Source organism: Peromyscus maniculatus, chromosome 17 (genome assembly GCF_049852395.1).
Source record: "Peromyscus maniculatus bairdii isolate BWxNUB_F1_BW_parent chromosome 17, HU_Pman_BW_mat_3.1, whole genome shotgun sequence".
Lineage (NCBI taxonomy): Eukaryota > Metazoa > Chordata > Mammalia > Rodentia > Cricetidae > Peromyscus > Peromyscus maniculatus.
In genome coordinates this window covers 47874447-47894400 of record NC_134868.1, presented here as the reverse complement: position 1 = coordinate 47894400, position 19954 = coordinate 47874447, and the positions used below count along the sequence as shown (strand labels likewise).

At 41.3% G+C, this 19954-nt stretch overlaps 1 protein-coding gene across 5 annotated transcripts in view; it reads right to left on the bottom strand.

Moving 5' to 3' along the window:
• Positions 1–19719, bottom strand: part of LOC102903427 (disintegrin and metalloproteinase domain-containing protein 5-like) — a 68514-nt gene extending 48795 nt beyond the window's left edge. For 3 of the 5 annotated variants that reach the window (XM_016001534.3, XM_076553612.1, XM_076553611.1), the window contains exons 1-12: positions 19552–19715; positions 18293–18372; positions 17685–17740; positions 15377–15455; positions 15025–15101; positions 13120–13297; positions 12224–12289; positions 10983–11054; positions 10645–10799; positions 9790–9871; positions 5537–5673; positions 3441–3627 (exon numbers count right to left, since the gene is read on the bottom strand). In XM_016001534.3, the coding sequence (XP_015857020.1) occupies positions 3441–3627; positions 5537–5673; positions 9790–9871; positions 10645–10799; positions 10983–11054; positions 12224–12289; positions 13120–13297; positions 15025–15101; positions 15377–15455; positions 17685–17740; positions 18293–18372; positions 19552–19606 (1224 nt within the window). In that variant the 5' untranslated portion in view covers positions 19607–19715. Of the gene's footprint in view, positions 1–3440; positions 3628–5536; positions 5674–9789; positions 9872–10644; positions 10800–10982; positions 11055–12223; positions 12290–13119; positions 13298–15024; positions 15102–15376; positions 15456–17684; positions 17741–18292; positions 18389–19551 lie in introns of all 5 variants that reach the window. The other 2 variants (XM_076553613.1, XM_076553614.1) reach the window with 1 other exon arrangement.
• Between the last annotated feature and the right edge of the window lie 235 nt (positions 19720–19954).

The following is a 19954-nucleotide window of genomic DNA, read 5'->3' as shown; positions in this document are numbered from 1 at the left end:
CATATACACAAGAATGTATAGTCTACTGCTACTAGATAGGAAGGGTGTGTGTGTGTGTGTGTGTGTGTGTGTGTGTGGTGTACTTGGTCTAAAGTGATGTGTGAACTACTTCATCACTTACTCTCTTAATAGTTTTCTGACCATTCAAAGTAGGAAACTGGCCGGGCGGTGGTGACGCATGCCTTTAATCCCAGCACTTGGGAGGCAGAGGCAGGCACATCTCTGTAAGTTCGAGGCCAGCCTGGGCTACCAAGAGAGTTCCAGGAAAGGCACAAAACTACACAGAGAAACCCTGTCTCGAAAAACCAAAAAAGAAAAAAGAAAAAAAAAGTAGGAAACTGGAGTCTACTACTACATAATTATATATTTCTACCTTCATATCTATGTGTTCTGTGTATGTAGTTGCTCCACTGTTAAATAAATTAATACATGCTTACAACCATTAAATACTCTCAGTGATTTGACACTTGAGTTTCTCATGACCAAGCTTTGGACTTGGTCTTCTTTGAGAGGTATGGGCCATTACCACTCTTCTTGCGTGTTGGTATGGAGTACCCTTTGTCCCTTCCCTTGAAGTGTGTATGTGTTCTTAACTCTAACGTGAATATCCTGTTAGCAAAATATGGCTGGTTATTATTTATGGCTAAAAAATTCTACCAAGATTTTCTTAGAAGCATTACAGGGGTAAACTTCCTCAGCTTCTACTTGTCTCGGAGTTTATCTCCTTATTTCTGAAAGACAGACTTCCTGAACTCAAGCATCCTCTTCCTGATTACTCTCAGTACATTGGACAGACAATCCGGCTCTCTTGTTCTGAAAGGTTACTTAAAAAATTCACTCAAAGCCTCATAACGATCCCTTTGTATGCCATTTGCTTTAAAATTACTTTCCACTTTTGACAGTTTGGGTGGAGACCTCATTAGGTTAAAATCATCTGATGGCCACTGGTTAGCAGTTCTCAACATGTGGGTCATGACCCCTTCTGGGGGGGGTCACATATTTTACATTATTTTTTACATTACAAGTCACAACAGTAGCAAAATTATAGTTATAAAGTTGCAACAAAAATAACTTTATGATTGGGGGTCACCATAGCATGAGGAACTGTATTAAAGGTTAACAGAATTAGAAAGGTTGAGAATCACTGGCCCAAACCATTTGAGAACGTGTAAGAGAGTTCGTGAATCTTCTTTCCAAATTTTGGAAGTTTTAGGTAATTGGTTTTTTTTAAATATGTTTTTATAAAGCTTTTTTCTTCCTCTTTTGGAAAGTTCCATAATGGGAATTTCTGCATTTAAAAGTGCTGCACAAGCCCTGTAGTCTTTCTTTATTCTTTTTCATTTCTTCTTTTCCTTCCCCGTACTGCCTGGCTGGATTATTTCAAAAGAACTGCCCTCGAGTTCAAAGGTTCCTTGTTCTCTTTGATCCAGTCTCTGGCGGAAGCCGTCAGCTAGACTTGTCTGCGGGGCATACGCGATACAGATCTCCCACCTCCCCTAAAACAAAACTCCAGAACTCCACTTAGCCTCTCTGGCTCTGAGGGCAGGGACATTCCAGCCCTTCTGAATCTCGTGGAAGGGAAGAGACATTTCAGAGCCATAGGCCCCAGGAGGAAGAACACGGGCAGAACCCAGCACTGTGTAGTAATGGAGGCCTTGATGTGTTGGCGCACAGCAGGACCTGGGCTCCACAGAGCCAGACGGTGCAGAAGTACTCAGGAATGAGAAAGGGTCGCTATAGACTGGGCTACGGGAGAGTCGGGGACTCTGCTTGCCAGGGAGGTGAGGCATTTCAGTGGGTCAGATTTTGGAAAAAAAAAAAAAAAACTAGTGCACATACAGGGGAGCTGGGCACAGGGCCTGTTCACCCCATAACTGCAAGGAGACTTACTCGACAAAATCTTGCTATCCCCGTAGAAAGGATATCACATCAGTGCAGGTACTAGAGGTCACAGCTGCTTCTCTGCTATCTAGGTTCTGAGGAGTCAGTAACAAGGCAAAGCAGAGTATTTCCTAGATAGCCTGTCCCCAGAAGCAAGAAGCCATAGCGCTTGGTGGGTAAATGTTGGACACCTATGAATGTAGCTCAGTGATGGTAGGGTCCCAGGGATGAAGCTGATTTGAAGGTAGCCCGGTGGGGCAGCAGCTTGGATAAGAATGAACAGAACACAGTGTGAATCTGCAGACTGTGAGGTACAGGGTTATTTGTTGACCAAGATGGCAGGTATCTTCAGCAGTGATGGGAGCCACTGAGAGACCCCTGCTCACCTCATAGGTGGCATCATAGATAAGTAGTTCCTTAGCCCTGTAATCAGATTGAGTATCTGGGCTTTCCAGAATTTCTGCTGCTGCTCTGTCGTCTCTGGTTGTCTCAGCTGAAAAGTTGTTGATATGATTGTGTGCTTGTGTGTGCATGCATATGTATGTATATGTGTGTGTTTAATTGGGGGAGCGCTATTTCCTACATGAGTTCTGTATTTACACCATTTCCCCTTTCTCCTCAACTCCTCTTGTGTTCTTTCCAACTGGCTCCCAAATTCTTGACTTCTATAATTGTTATCACAACTATAGATAGATAGATAGATAGATAGATAGATAGATAGATAGATAGATAGATAGATAGATAGATAGAGATACAGCCCATTTTGAGTCGATTTTGTGTTGCTCATATGTAATGCATTTAGGCGCAGCCACTATGGACTGGATAACTTATGAGGGAATAGATAGACTCTTACAGACAACTGGTCAACACATAAAGAATGAGTGAATGTGGGTGCTCAACCCTGGTTTGTATGTCTGCAGAGTGACTCCTGCGCCTAGGGCCCAGGGAGCACCGTGAAAGAGGTGGCAGAAAGTTTGTAAGAACAAGAGGACCAGGGTGCAGTTAGTGTCTTCTAGACCGGACAGAGACACTATCCCATGATACCTTTCCCAGTCAGCCTTTTCTCTAACAGATGACAAGCCCGCTGAGGTCCCTCTGTTCTTTTTCCTCTGTGGCTTATTTTGATCTTGTTCTCAGACTTTGTGTCTTCTGTAAGTGACAGGTAGGTTTTTGCTTTGCAATATTTGAATTAAGAACAGTGTTCTCAGTGTGTTAGGCAGGAACACATCCTACCACCTTATCTTAGTCTGTGTCTTGCCTTTTAGTGTCTTGTTAGCATTCGTTGCAAAGAGCAGGTTATGTTGACAGATTAAGACAGTTTAGTAATCTGTTTTTCTGCTGGCACAGACAATAGATAATGTCAGAGGCATTAGTTATAGGCTGTTACCATTCAAAGAACCCGTATGCTAACTCCCAAAAGGAAAATGGGGAAATTGAAGATTTTAGCTTCACAAAAGGAAAAAAGTCTACTTCAAATCGATTTGACTAAAAGATAAAGTCTTTTCTGCTTTCCTTCCTACCAAACTGAGAAGAGTGGGAGGACAAAAAGGACTACCCACCTGCAACGTGCCACAGTCACATTGCTCTTGACCTTCTATTATCCCATTGCCACATATTCGTCTCGGCCTGCGGCGAGTTCTTCTCTCCATAGGCCAGTCCCGGAGACATCCAAGGTTTTTGCTCATTGACAAAGATTTAAATTGATCCAAGCTACAAGTACTGAAATCCTTCATACCCCTAGAGTATCTAGAACATAACAATGTACACGTGGTCAACATTGCTGCTACGTGTTCCAGTTCCCATAACGTGGTGTTTTGACAAAGATTTCGAGAGCTCCATCCTTCACAGAAAACATTAAGCACACTTCTAAATGCAGAGATTGGATTTGCTAAGATGTTTTCTCAGACTTTTTTATTTCTACCAAGAAAAGTAAAAACTAATGACACAATTTAAAAAAATACTTTTGTCACACATACTGTGCTTGTGTAGAATCTGATGCAGGTAACCCCTCAGTACATGCAAGGTGCTGATCCAGGGTTCCTGACTTCCACTACCTAGATAGCAACATCATAGCTGCTAAAGTCTCTCTCTCTCTCTCTCTCTCTCTCTCTCTCTCTCTCTCTCTCTCTCTCTCTCTCTCCTGTGTGTGTGTGTATGTATGTGTGTGTGTGTGTGTGTGTGTGTGTGTGCATTTGCACATGTGTTCCCTTATAAGTTTGGAGTCTTTAAGCACAGGAACTGCTATTCATAATTCTCTTCCTAGTGCCAAATAATTTGAACTTCAAAATTTCACCCTTAATCTTCAGTATATTTTAAAGTTATTTAATTCTATTCTATACTCTTTCTATAAACATCAGAATAAGCATATTAACTTGAACAATTAAACATTTTCAAATAGAAATCAGTCATATATAGCTTATCAAGGCAATGTGGCATACATTTACCATCCCTGCTTCTTCACACCAAGTATAAGTTAATAATCATAAAATAGAGTGAGAAGAAGTCTGCAAAGCTGAGATATGAATTAACAAAAACCAACTCCCAGGACCAAAAGGACCACATAGGGACTGGACATTTCCTATCTACCTGCCCTCAAAAACAGTGACTTGGGAATCATGACTTTAGAACTACAGACACTGGTAGGAAAAGATAGCTCAGGTAGGCTCCCTTATCCCCATGATCAAATGGGAAACAGTGGGTACCACCAGCCAGAGAAAGCAATTATAATGCTGCTTCCATACTGTGACAGAAGAGAGATTAGTGTAGTTATTGTATGTAACTGCCCGACACTGTCTCAAGAGTGGAGAAGGGGGCACCTACTGAGAGATTCAGAAAGCCCACTGTGTATATAAACAAAGGAGATGGATCAGATGTCAAAGGGACACCTGGGTTCTCATGGTTGCTGCAGCACTCTTCACAAATATCGTGATATGGGATCAACCCAAATGTTCATCACAAAATGAGGAGATAAAGAAAAAGCATGCTTTTGCAACTATTCAGCCACAAAAAGTATATAACCCTCTCATTTGCAACAATATGGGTGGACTTAGAGGACATTCAGCTAAGTGAAAGAATTCAGGGACAGGAAGAAAAATGTCACATCATCTGACTCCAAAGTAGGATTTAAAATCTTGAGCCCATATAAGTTGGAAGTAGAATAGTGGCTACCAGATGCCAGGGTGAGCAGGGAGAAGAAAATAGGAAGAGAGGTCAGCCTTGATGGAAGAAATAAGTTCTGCCTTCCAGGTACAACAGGGTGATTAGAGTTAGCATTAATATATTATATATCTCAAAACAATTAGAGCAGTTTTTAATGTCATCACAATAAAAAAAACCAAAATGTAAAATTATGGATATGCTCATTATTCACAGTTAATCAATGTATAATATACTCATGAGTCAAAATTTCATAATGTATGTCATAATGATACACCAGCACTACATACCAAAAAGAGTAAAATAAACACTGAGAGAAAAGACAAAAGGTAAGTGCAGGTGGGAGCTATCAAGACACATGCACACAGTGAATGGGCCTTCAAATCCACATGTTCACTAAGGACAACAGCATCAAAGCTCTTGCATTCAGTTAACAGAATCAGAAAGCCAGCCAAAAGCAAGAGAGAATGTGTGTGTTTGAGAAAGAAGGTGCTCTTACATTGCTTTGGGCGTCATCAGGCAAACATCTCCCATACAATGGCAGGTGTCTGTGTTGTCGTAAGTTAAGCCCATACCAAGGCTCAGCAGCTGTGTGACAATGACACTGTATGACTCCAGTGACAAACCTCTCGGGTACTAAACGTGAACAAAGGGGAAAGGAGTTAACAAAGCATCACTGGCTTCACTGAAAACTAGTTCTTGACACACTCAAGACACCTCTGTGGACACGACTGCAGTAGTTATATAAACGTTTTGATGAAAATGGTATTTATTAACACATTAGAGACACCTCCATGGATGCAACTGTAGTAGTTACATAGATGTCTTGATGATGGGTTCATTGAACATGGATGGATCAACCAAGTTTTACTTCCAAATATTATTAAACGACAGCAACACAAGCTACTTTAGAAAAGTTGACACATGAAAACCATCTCCTTTTTCAGGCTTCTTTGCTTTACTTTTAACACAATGTCTTTAATCTATTTAATAATCAAATCTGCATCCCTCAATGGGTCCCAGTAACTGAGATTTCCTGGTACTAATGCCCTCTATGATGTCATTCTGTTGTTGACCTGCTATAGGGAATCGTTCGTGAATAGCTTGCGCCTTCTTGGATTCTCTGTCTTGACTGTTTTAAGAAAATAGTAGCTTATGTGGGGAGGGAGGGAGACCTTTGGAGAGGCCTCTGTGCCTGAGGTTAGAAACCTGTTTCCTGCACTGGGACAGCTGCCAGGTCCCTGAGCTGGGATTTTGAAAGCAACAGTAGCTTCATGGGGTGTTTCTTGCCCACAAGCTAATTTCAAAAAAAAAAAAAACTAACTAGACCAGTTTCACATATGCTTTTAAAGTGAGCATTGTGACATTGTTTAAGACATCACATTTGTTTAAATGTTTGAAATTTAATCATAAATTCTTATGTATCTGCTAGCTGTGGTGTCCAGTTTGTACCTGTGAGGACAGAATGAAGGGTGGGCGAGTTGGATAGCACTCAGCAAAAATGTCCGTATTTGTGCTCTTAATATCGTAAACAGAGCTTGCCCTCTAGGATTTGAAACAAGGAAGGGATTCCTTCTCCCACCACTTCCTTCAACGTACAGCACTGAAAATCTAGCAAGAGCTATCTGTCAAGAAAGGGAAAGAGCGGCCACGCAAGAAGAAAGGAAGAGGAAGTCTCTGTATCTGCAAAAGGCATTCCCTCATGCTTAGGAAGCCTACGGATTCTGCTGAAAGGATGTCAGGACGTACAAACACAAGTGAGCTTGAAGCAGTCAAAACTAACACGATTTAGTAGCATTTACAATAATAAGACAGCAGATAAAACAAGAAAATAAGGCTACTCATGACACTCAACCAACACAGAATGCTTTGACAGGGGCTTACTACACCCTAAGATATAGACTAAAGAAATTAAAAGTGACATAAATAATCTGAAAGCTATCCCAATCTCAGCTATTAGAAGAGCGAAAGCGGTTAAAATATCCACTTCATCTAAAGTTATATGCAGTTTTTTAAAATCCCAATTAAATTCTTCACATAAGCAAAAGAGAATCCTAAAATCTGTACACTATTACAAGACCACAGGCCACATCCATCTAAAGCATGAAGATCAAGACTGCTATCATCATTTCTTCATTTAATTATAACTCAGAGTTAAATCAAACAAAACAAATGGTACTTATACAAAACCAGACAGACAGACCAACAGAACTTAGCAGAGGGCCCTCACGTGAAACCATGCATATAAGTTGCTGATTTCTTTCTTCTTCTTCTTTTTTTTTTTTTTTTTTTTACAATAATGGCAAGATATCACAGTGAGAAAAGAGCAGAGTCCTCATTGAAGGCTGTTGTGGATACTGGAGATACTCATCATTCACAAAAGCCGACTTAGAATGGATGACAGACCTAATATTAGCTCCTTGGAGTCAGCAGTGTGAAGGTTTCTGGACCTTGGCCTTTCCAAGGTTTTCTTGGCTCAGATGCCAAAAGCCAGGTACCTGAGTGAAAAGCAAATGTCAAACTAAAGCCCTTAAATAAGGTAATTTTTTTTTTACAGCCAATGAATCAATCAGCAAACCAAAAGGCAGCCTGTGGAAAGGAAGGAAGTTTAGAAAGTATGTGTTGTTAATCTCCAAACTTGCAAGGAACTCCCATAACTCAATGGGAAAATTAACTAATATGCGACAAAAATGTAGACATGTGCCGAGACCCAAACTGACACTTCTTTAAGGCATAAAATGACCAAGAGTGTGAGGCCCTTGGCACGACCATTGAATGGGTAAATAGAAGTCAAAACTACAATGTCATGTCATACCTAGGCCAAAAGTACTGACAATATATATATAGAACCCAAAAGAAAATGACTAAAACATAACATAGGTCCAAAAGGGTGGACATTCTAAGCTCTTGAACATCGGTAGATGCCTGCCAATCAAAATGAAGACATTAAGTCAAGCCACAAAAAGAAAAGGCCTGATAGCTTAGCCGACAGTAAGCATGAGAGAGAAAAAAAAGATAGAAGCGAGAGAAAAGAAATAGACAGGTGCCACATTCTTCCACGTCTGAGGAAGAGAGAATAGATTCCTTCATTGAGAAACTCACAGAGAAGGAAAGCAGTTTCCATCCTTTGGCTAAGGACAAAATTACTCTCAAAAAAAGAAAAAAAAAGTACCCAAGGGAGATACACATAAGTAAAAAAAAAAAATGAAAACTGACAGAAACCAGGAAGTCTGGATCAGGGTTTTCTAGTGTTGTCTAGATATAAAAACCCTGAAAAAGACTCTAGAGAACAAGTCCTGTGTTGAATCCAGAATGTTCCAGAAAGGGAGTCACCAATCCGGTATAAGTATGTTCAGACCAACAGGGATTGTTCACATAAGATGGAAGCTGTTTCAGGAAAATTGGAAAATGCTGTGGACTTAATTATGAAGCATCACGATATCTAAGATATATCTAAGTTGACGTAAAATGTTCATAGCTTTAAATGCCTTCAGACAAATCCACCATCAAGGTTTAGAGACTGGGACCGGGAAACATAAAATTAGAGCAAAGTGATAAAAAAAAATAAGTACCAGTAAAATCAAACATTATTGAAACAAGTCAATCATATCTTAGTCACTTTAAAAAGGAAAAGAGCTAATAAACCCTAATGAAACAACCCTGAAGTAAGGCCAAGGTGGAAGAAGGCAAGGGGAAATAATATCATGAGCAATTTGATTGTGCATGTGAAATTGACACATCCTTTGAAAAACAATGTACCATCGCCCACACAACATGAGGCATCAAATCACCCATAACAGTAAACTGGATTAATTTCTTTAAAATTTTCCAACAAGGAAACTTCTTTAAATGGCTTCATTGATGTTTTCAAAAAAACACCTAATGAAAAATAGTAACTATGTCAAAAATAAAGGAGGAGATGGGGTACTTTCTACTTCTATGACGGGTCTATAATTTGAATAAAAAAATAAATCTAGCAAAGAATTGTAAGACAAACAAATATGACCAATAAGCACTTGAAAATTAACAAATGGAATTCGCAAAGGCAAACGACCGTGCACCTTTAAAGCAGCGGTACACAGTTCAGGCTGATGCAGTGAACAGTGGCTTTAGAGAGAGCCCAGGTTGGAGGTCTCCATCCAGTCCCTCCCCTCAGAGCTGGAGGAACACTGAAGAAGCAGGGGAGGAGGAATTGTGGGAGCCAGAGGGATGGAAGATACCAGGAGAGCACCACCGCAGAATCAACTAAGCAGGGCTCATGGAGGCTCTCAGTGAATGAAGCAGCAATCACTGAGCATGCGTGGGTCTGCGCTAGGTCCTTTGCTTATATGTTATGGTTATGGTGTTTTGGGGGGACCCCTAACAGTGGGAGTCAGGGCATCTTTGACTCTTTTGCCTGCTCTTGGGACCCCTTTTCTCCTACCGGGTTCCCTCACCTAGCCTTAATGCGAGGGTTTGTGCCTGGTCTTATTCTAACTTGTTATAACATGTTGGGTTGATGTCCCTGGGAAGCTTGCTCTTTTCTGGAGGGAAACAGGGTTGGGGGATGTGATGGGGGGGGGGTGTGGATCTGGGGCAGATGGGACGGGGGAGTGGAAGGAGTGGAGGGAGGGGAAGCTCCAGTCGGGATGTAGTGTATGAGAGAATAAACAAACAAATAAATACAAGATTTTCTCCTCTGATAAAATATTTAGGAATTTTTGAAACATGGAGAAAAAAAGAGTGGGGGGGGATTGGGTAGCAATTGCATACCAGGGCAACAGCAGCATCATAGTCCTCTCTGCACACCTCCCCTGGAGAGAGGGCTCCGATGGAAGCCGGCTGCTCCTCGAAGCTGTGAAATGAACACGAGTATATTGGAAAGCAGCATCATTCATGTCAGGAGTTCTCATAGGATCTAACACTATCAAACACTTACTGTACTCTAAGCTCTACGCTGCTCAGGGTTGCACAATTTAAATTTATTCCCCAAAGCTTCAATATTAAGAGTATTTCAATGTGTCAATTGGGAATTTCATAACTATCTAGGAATAGATAAGCATAAGACCTAACCATCTTTTCAGAATGTCATTGCTCTAGTAATGGTAGTTTTCAGTCTGATTCCATATACTCTGTGTGCATACATATAAAACTTGGAGTATCTATTTAGATAGAAATCCCTAAAACTTCAATGTCATTCATTTATCACTAACAGTAAAATAGATCTTTATTTAAAGATAAAAATACTAACTAGGTGATTAATTAATTAGACAAGAAACAGGACTACAGAGATTTAGAACAGACATACTCTCTAATTTTCCATTATTATTGAGGATTTTGTTCTGTTATGATAGGAAAATGGAGCCACTGTGCCCAAAACAGCAGCTGCAGCTACCAGTACTCTATTACACATCACATCTTTGGTACTTCTGTGGTGTTTAATTAAAGCTGTACATTTTGCCTCACATTGGTCCTAAGGGAGAAAGACTTCATAGCTTCCATTTTGTTATAGTCATGCTATCCAAGAAATTAGAAAAGAATACATGTAAAACAAATCTGTGTTTCTCATAATTAATATGTCATTTGAACTGCTCCTTCAATGTTAGTAGACACAGAATATACACTTACACAAATAAGTATGAAATATGTAGTTTATGGTTCTGTTTCCAATTTAAAAATGTAATAAGTAAATCTGCAGGCCTCTTTGGGAGAGAAATTATGTTTTCCTTTGACCAGATTTCAATGGAATTTATTATAACAGTCAGTTTGAACTTGGAGAACATCTGGAAAGAAAAGATAAAAAGATAAAGGAATTTTGTATGACTTAGCGCGTCCCTTGAAACACTTATTTAACCTGGTGTTTTTGGTTACATAGTGTCTCAAAGAGCTCAGCAAAATTTAACTGGCATTGATTCATATCTGTATTTTTACAGATTATGTAAACAAGCTTGCTTTTGAAAACTCACGGTGTTAACAAGGCCGATAACCTGGATAACTTTCTGTGTCACAATTTTATCATCAGAGCCCATGTAATCAAACTGGAAAACAAGAAAGCAATTTTGAAAAAATGAATGGATCTAAATACACAAGTACATGTTTTTAAACATACAAATGTGCTGTACTCTGAATAAGCAATAAGGCTACATTCTAATTGAAATTCATAAAATTGATAATAATAAGGAAATAATTATTTTTAAATATCCAGTAACATGAATTTTAGTATCATTTCATACATGGTAGACCAGGAGCAAGATGGCGCCATGATGACTCCAGCCACACTGTTTCCACAGAGGGACCAGAGTCAACAGATGCGCACACCAGCCCACATTCACAGTAGCTGAGGAAGCCAGGCATAACACCACAATGGCTGGTAGCTGTAGAGCCATAAGAAATAAATGGTAGAAATACTCAGGTTGCTGGAATGCGTGTCTGTAGAAGACTGGAAATGAGGTCTGCAGAAGAGCCATGCATGAGGCAACTGCAGAAGAGGCCTGGGAGGGAGGGGGGAGGGTGACGCTACAACGCGTGTGATATGAAAACACAAGGAAGGGATACTAGAGACAGACAGATTCCAATGGGTAGAGGAAGAATAGAGGAGGGGTGAGAGGCAACCCAAACCAAGGATGTTTTTAAAAGCACACAGAAAGCTACTAGCTTATCAGCTCAACATTATAATTCCAGAAGAGCATGAACAGAGGTAACCTGCTAGTGTGGGTAATACTGCTCCCAGGAGCAATAGGTTTTGAAACAAAAACATTCCAATATCAAATGCTGATACCTCTGATGCCAGAGGCTCCCAAAAGAAGATATATGATTGCCATTTTTCTTGGTTGCCCATGAGAAATAGGTACTAAAACTCTATTGCTGAGAAGACCATATACTTTGGATACAGGACACAGAGAAATCAAGCAGGGATGGAACGGGAAGCTCACCATGCGCTAGCTAGTCCCCACAGTGGCAGAAGGAACTATGTAGGCTCCTGCGAGACAAACGTCTTCAGCCATCTTACCCAGCTGGGGGCTCTAAGTGCTACAGTACTGACCTGTCAGGCAAGACACGGCCAGGGGTACAGTAAGAAGAAGAGGGGGGATCAACAGAAGTGGGAGGGAGGATGAGACAGGGTGACGGAGGCAGATATGGTCACAACACACCGTATACATCTAGGAGATTGTCAAACCGAACAACATGTAAGAAGACTAAGACACACCAGCTTCTTATCCACGACAACATTCATCTCAATGTACTGTGGTGATAACTTGGTAAATGTAGTTTTCTGAAAAACACATAACATGAGTCCTGAGAATCGGTTTTAAATGTTATCTCCTATTAAAATTATATTTGTAGATAAGATGAAAGATATCTGCTACAAACTATGTAATAAGGCTGTTTTCAAACACGAAATTTCACTGCCATTCAGAGGACCTCCCAGCACAGAAGTGCTGTGGTTAGTGAGAACTTTCAGCTAGACATCTCAAGCTGGTTGAGAGCTCAGGCATCTTCATTTTGTAATATTTAAAATGAAGTTCTAGGTTTCTAACAAAAAGCCTTGTTTTCCTTGATGCTTCTGATAATTTCAAACTATCCATGGAGGAAAATATTTTTGCTAACACGTGGGAGGAAGCTGATTTAGCGAACCATGTCCTTCAGAAAAATACTACCAAAGTTTGCGGTTGATAGCATTCACTAGAGCCAGGCATGCTACCAGGCCAGCTTGTGGGTCTTGGCTAATGGACAGGTCTATTTTACCTTATGTAAGCCACTGAAATGACCTATTTTTGAGCTGTCATAAAAGAGTTAATACTTTCATCATCTAAACGACCTGAATAATTGAAGAAACATTCTGTGCCAATTGTCTAAAAACACACCCATTTAAACTGTCTAGCCCTTTCAGTTCTGTGTTCAAATCTCCTTGTTTCTGAGATTAATTACCTAAGGTTTTGCTGAACTTGTGTCTAATTGCAACTGTAACTCCTCTAGCTATTAAAAGATGACACAGGACCTTCATTGAAAAAAATAAAACCATGTTCAGGTGTACTTCGAAAGCACTTTTCATTTCATAAAATGAATATACTAAATGAGTTGAAAGAGTGAGTGAACACTTACCTTCCCATTGCTTCCAAACTGAAACTCTGAAACTTTATACCAATTGTCCTCCTCATTCTCTTCCAAGACAGGAATCCCCGGGTCTTCGTTTGTGATCTCATAGATCACGTGCACAAACCCTGACATGGCCTCCACAGGTTCAATTCCATAGGAGGAATTTGGGAATTGTATTGTTCCCCTGGATGTGAGAACAATCAAAGAGAAGTCATGATTCAACCAAATCTATAATATTCTAATGGCAAAGTTTGGCTGGGATTTTCTGAAGACCAAAGTAATCTTTGTTTGTCTACCCGTATTTTCTTCAAGGCTATACCAAAACTAGACCTCTGTGCTAGGGGATACATATGTCTGTCTATTACTGATATGTAAGAGATCAGGTACAGGCATGGATGTGTACGCTGAAACAATATTCCTCTCTGGTGTATATGTGTTAGCTCTCTGTACTAGGTTGTAGAAGCTGCAGGCACTCTTTCTCTTAGTCGTGGGTCCTGCTGGTCATTTCTGTTAGCTTGATATAAACTTAGACTTAGAAGGGATCCTAACTGAGAAAACGCCTCTATCAGATTGGCCTGTAGACACGTCTGTGGGGTGTTTTCTTGATTAATGACTGATGTGGGAGGGTCCAGCCTATTGTGAGCCATGCTGTCACAGGGCAGGTGATCCCAGATCATATAAAAAAGCATATTGAGCCGGGCAGTGGTGGAGCACCCCTTTAATCCCAGCACTCAGGAGGCAGAGGAAGGTAAATCTCTGTGAGTTCCAGGCCAGCCTGGGCCACCAAGTGAGTTCCAGGAAAGGCACAAAGCTACACAGAGAAACCCTGTCTCAAAAAAAAAACAAAAACAAGAAGGAAACAAAAAGAAAAAGAAGAAAAGAAAGAAAGCATATTGAACTGAGCAAGCCATGAGGAACAATCCTCCAATGTGGTCCCTACATTAGTTAGTGCCTCTAAGTTCCTGTCCTGACTTCCCTGGATGATGGACTTGTAAACCAGAAGATGAAATATTAAACCATTTCCTCCCCAGGTCGCTTTGGTCATGGTGCTATTGTCACAGCAATGGAAACCCCAACTAACACAGATCCCTTATCTATGACACACCTGACTCTTCTCAGATACCTTGGTCCTAAAATATTCGTGTGGATGAACTGAAGAAAATACACGCCTGAAAATGGCCAGTAAGCCAAAGTCTCTGTTATCTTCAAGCATGCTCATTTATTCTGGGAAATCAAAAACAGCACTGGTGGAGGCTCAGGCAGAATGAAAATATTGATTGGCACCCCCCACACTCCAAAGAGACCACAGTCTCAACTACAAGGGCCCATAAGGATCCACACATGGCCCCTCCCCAGGAACAGATGCACAGCCCTATTTTCTTAGCAATTTGGGTTTATTTCTCAGAGAATTTAAGAATGAAGGTGAATATAGAATGAGAAATATGGAGAATTAATTCATAAGATGGCATGATATAACGCTGGCAAACTTAGTCTCTGCTCCAGCTGTTTCGATGTCAGTGTGCCGGGAGCTAGAGTTACCTGGGAAGAGAAACTTCAACTGAGGGAATGCTGCCATCAGATTGCCGATAGGCAAGTCTGTGGGGTGTTTTCTGGATTAATGGGTGATGTGAAGGGCCCAGTATACAGTGGATGCTTCCACTGCTGGGCAGGTGGTCCTGAGTTGCATGAAAAAGCAAACTGATCAAGTCACGGAAAACAAGTCAGTATTCCTCCATGGCCTTTGCTTTGGTTCCTGCCTCCAAGTGCCTACCCTGACTTTCCTTAGTGATGGACTGTTACCTAGAAGAATGCGATGAAACACACCCTTTCCTCTCCAAGTTGCTCTTTGTCATAGTCTCTCTCGCAGCAATATAAACCTAACTATGATAAGATCTTTAAATAATGTACAACCTGAGTCCGGAGCAAACGTTGAGTGTCACAAGAGAATTTGGAAAGCCGGCAATGTATCCACTATAAGTGCAACTTTCCTGGAAAACAAAATTGTACAAATGAAAGCAGACAGTTAACTCATTTTTAAATATGCACCCAAGACATGCCATTCATATTTATTGTGTACCTACCTTAATACTTTGGCATGATAGTCAATTACCCAAGAAATTCACATCAAGTAGAAAATAGCATGAGAGTACGTTATACAAATCCAATGGATGTATAAAATATAACTAAAGTAATTAGAGATTGTTCATTTTTAAAAAGAAAAGCCCAAACAACAAATCTATATGGAAGAAACCTTAAGGCTTACCAGGAAAGACAAAGGTTGAGTGTGTCGATCACCATGCTCATCGTAAGTGTAAAGCACCGCAGTTGGAGCTATAACGGATCTATGCAAAAATCCCAAAAACATCCTCCAATGGAACAAATGTAAAAGACAACAGCCTTTATATGCAAATTAACTGAGTACCTGTCAGCCTGCTATATCCTATTGTCTAAATAGTTTCCTGTCACTGGTAATAGCTTTTCGAATAGAGCAAACACTAACATGCAGTTAATGGGCAACTCGGAACAGTAGATAACGCAAAGAGAAATGATGTAGGCCCTGATGTCCAGGGCCTTCGGAATCTTTGTCATTCATTGACATCAGATTTTGTATTTGAATCTCTAAATTGGAATGTGGGACTAACACCAATTTTAAACGGTTCTCATGGTCTCACTACAAATTTACGATCAATCGGCTTGATAAGTCCAAGCCCTTGTTGCTACGGCCTTCCTCCCCATTTCCTGCCCCCTCCATCCTCTTTAGCTTCGCCTCCTCCTTTCTCTCCTCCTCCTTCTCTGCCCCCTCCATCCTCTTCTTTCCCTCTTCCCCTCATCCTCCTGCTCTTCCTGCTCTTCCTTCTTGATATAACTCTGTAGACACAACAACTGAACCCAAATTCATTGCAATCCTCCTGTCTCAACCTCCTAAGTGCTAGGTCTACAGTTCTTAAAAACAGGGGTCAGACATTTCTTCCATACTCTCCCACCCCAGTAAATATTAAAGAACTTGATACCATTCCTACCAGCCATGATCCATACCCTCCATGCGGCTCCTGCTCACATCTGCTTTGCCCGCTTACTCCTTTTCTTCCTGTGGGTTACTTTTTATTTCAACAAAAGCCCTTACCCCTGTACCACAGATTCCATCCTGTGTGTGCACTGAGCTAAGAACCATTTCTCTCCTGTGACTTCTCTATCATGGTTCCATAAGCTTCTTACCCTTGTGCCATTGGAAAAGTTGTTTCCAAGGGACCACCAGCCTACACAATCCTCACTTGGTGTCATGCTCCAGCACTGCTCTGTCCCGTTTTAATTATCAACAGATTATTTTTTTTATCAGAAGTGTCATCTAGACACACATCTTTCCCTTCTAGGTTTTTTTTTTTTTTTTTTTTTTTTTTTGGTTTTTCGAGACAGGGTTTCTCTGTGTAGCTTTGCGCCTTTCCTGGAACTCACTTGGTAGCCCAGGCTGGCCTCGAACTCACAGGGATCCGCCTGCCTCTGCCTCCCGAGTGCTGGGATTAAAGGCGTGCGCCGCCACCACCGCCCGGCTTCCCTTCTAGGTTTTTAACCACCCTTAAGGTTCTGTGGAAAATGTCTAAAACTAGTTTTTCAAATCCGAAAGGCACATTCCTGGCCATAACTGTACTGATTACCAGATACTCTCTGAAACAAGGACCACTCCATCCAATATCTACATTTATTATACTTCCTCTTCTGCCTCTTGTCCTCCTCTGCTTCTTCAGCCTCATCTTCCATGTTAGCTACACACTTGCCCATGTCACCCCAAAGTATTGAACTTTCCCAAGGCTTATAAACACTTTCTGTATATGTATTCATTAATAATAATAATAATAATAATAATTAACAACATGGCTACTGTTTACTATGAAGCCTATACATCTGTTGAACATCATCAGAGATTTAGCCTTATATATACCTCTCCTGTGGGAAATACCGCCTTGGACATAAGTACTCAGTCTTCCTACAAGTATCTCCCTGGTTTATAATCATCACGTAAACACACAACAATCTCCCCATTTTCTTGAGCAACAGCTGAGTTATCTGGGGTCTCTCGCTATTTCTCGGTTGTTCTACTAATTCTACCTTGAGGTCTATGGAATCTGTCTCCTCGTGATGTCACTGATGGCCCATCCTCATCAGCCCCTTACACTGATCACCTGACCCAGGAGTATGCACAGTGCATGCACATGTCCTTATACACTGTCCTTACACATCTTCTAGGATTTATCTCCTACTAACTTTTCCAAAGCCCTTTATCTCTATCCTTTATCAAGTCACAACTTACCTCTATTCCAAAAAGCCTTCACTGACTTGCTAAGAACATTACTTATGCATTTGTCATCATATTTTAACAAAATTCTGTTTCTTAGTGTTAGTGCCTCGGACTGTGTCTTCCTGTGCTATAAATGCCCTGTGTATCTTGTTTTATGGCATCGTCTAAGGGCCAGCATTCAATAGCCAGTTATACATTTGAACTGTAATGATTATAATCATCACTCCTACAATAAAACTCAAAAACTTGAAATCTGGAATAACAAATAATTACTTACTGTTTCTTAAGATGGGCAAAATATGGTTTTTCAGCTATTTTAATAAGATATGCAATCTGTAACAAGAATATTTTTTAAATGTCAGTCACATGCTAACTTATATGTTTGCTCCACTTTATGTTTTAAAGGAATAGCAAAATTAACAAAACTATGCAAGGGTCTTTTGGCTTCCCTTCCCATGTGGATTTCTGAGTCTTCATGATTCTGAACTGAGAAGTAGGTGGTGAAGCTTAGTACCCGAGACAGACCTTCATAACACTTCTGGGGCAAAAGTTTGCCTGGCATCCCCTGGCATCTTCTGATTTAGTAAGATACTCTCAGCTCCCCCCCCCCTCCAGACAGTGTGCTTCATCTCACCCTCTGTATCACAGCCTCACCCTAATCCTATGCTAGGGGGACATTCTAGGTGCTTGCCACCTTTTTGGCACGTGTGAGGTCCCATCCAGGAAGTTCCTATCCCACAATGCTCTGCTGCAGGGAAGCGTTTCTGGGCTCCACCAGCTCCACCAGCTCCACCAGCTCCACCAGCTCCACCTCTGTCGACCCAGTTCCCGTCATGATGTGCACAACTTCACACATGTAACATATAAAGATGGTGTTGCTATTACGTGATTTTCAGGGTCCTCTTCCATATCCGATGATGAAATCTTTTCGGGAATTGTTGTCTGTAGGATGGTTTTCTGAGGACCTAAAAATTAAAACAACTGCTACCATTTTGAGATCCATTTTTTTTTAAAATCTAATTGTGCATCTGTTTCTCTACATAAGTAGTTGTCTTGGGTGATTGACACATCATGTCCTTTCCCTTTCCCACTGTCTATTAAAATGTTGCTAATCCATTCTCCTCTCTTCCCTCCCTCTCCCTCTCCCCTCCTCTCCCTTCCCACTGCCCTCCCTCTTCTCAATTCACAGCTAAACTCCTGAAATACAGAGAGCTACAGTGACCAGTGACAGGGAAAGCTTAGAAGCATAGACTCATTAGGAGAGCACCATCCTGAAGGAGAGGATGGTTATTAAGAAGGCGAAAATCAGTTTTCTCGAATGGCATAGCGCTGTGTAATACCAACCACACTCCACAGCGTGGTGTGTGCTTCGATTTGGTACTTTTTATCTTATTGGGCTTTTGTTTTGATTTTTTTGTGGTGGAGGGGGAAAGATTATGAAGTTGGGTAGGCAGGGAGATAAAGAGGAGCTGGGGAAGAGGAAAGAATTTGATCAAAATATGTTGTATGAAAAATATTAACTAAATTTTTTTAAAAGAATTTATTCAAAAAGGGCAACAGTTGCTAAAAAAAGAATTTTTTTTATAAACAGAGTTTTTTTTGTTGGTTTTTGTTTTGCATTGATTCGTTGAGCCTTGATTACCACTTACATAGAAACAGAAATGGGAAAAGGGGGGGGGGGGGGTTGGACCTGCCACTACTAAATGTACCTCCCTCTGGGAATGGGAGGGGGGCTGGAGGGGCGGGAGGAGGGAAGAGGGGGATCTTTGGTATGTAAAATGAATTTTTAAAAATTGATAATTTAAAAAAAAAAATAGAAAGCCGGGCGTTGGTGGCGCACGCCTTTAATCCCAGCACTTGGGAGGCAGAGTCAGGCGGATCTCTGTGAGTTCGAGGCCAGCCTGGGCTACCAAGTGAGCTCCAGGAAAGGCGCAAAGCTACACAGAGAAACCCTGTCTCGAAAAAACCAAAAAAAAAAAAAAATAGAAAACCTGTCCCACACCAGGAAATGCTTTGCAACCAACGAGAAGCAAAGAGAAAGCAAAGCCAGTGTAATGTGCCAGCCTGGGACTAAGTGAAGCCCTCCCTGTCCCTCAGACACCCTGGCCCCTCGGAAGCCGAGACTCTTGGATCTCTGGACTCACTCTGGCCGGCCTGCAGCCCACTAAGACCCGTAAACAGCACTAGAAGGAAGAACATGGCTCCCTGGATGGTCTGGAGCTGAGCTGAGGAGCATCGGGCTGGCCTGGCCGGAGGGCAGGGCGTTGTAGCCAGTAATGACAGCTCGCGCCCCGAACCCACATAGCTGTCTCCAAGGAAACCAGTGAGGAAAGGGCAGGAGAAGGGGATGCAGGTAGGCTGCCTGTACCAACCATCCTCAGAACTGTGAAAGGAAGGCTGCGGTCTACAGTTTACTCTTCAGGCGACGGAGGGCTGGTTTTCTTTGGATCGTTTATCGTTCTTTTCAATTTCCACTTAACTGAGGAAAAGATACTCGGAAGTGTTCAGGTTACTGATGGCAGCCACGGGTCCTCCATGATAGTCTAG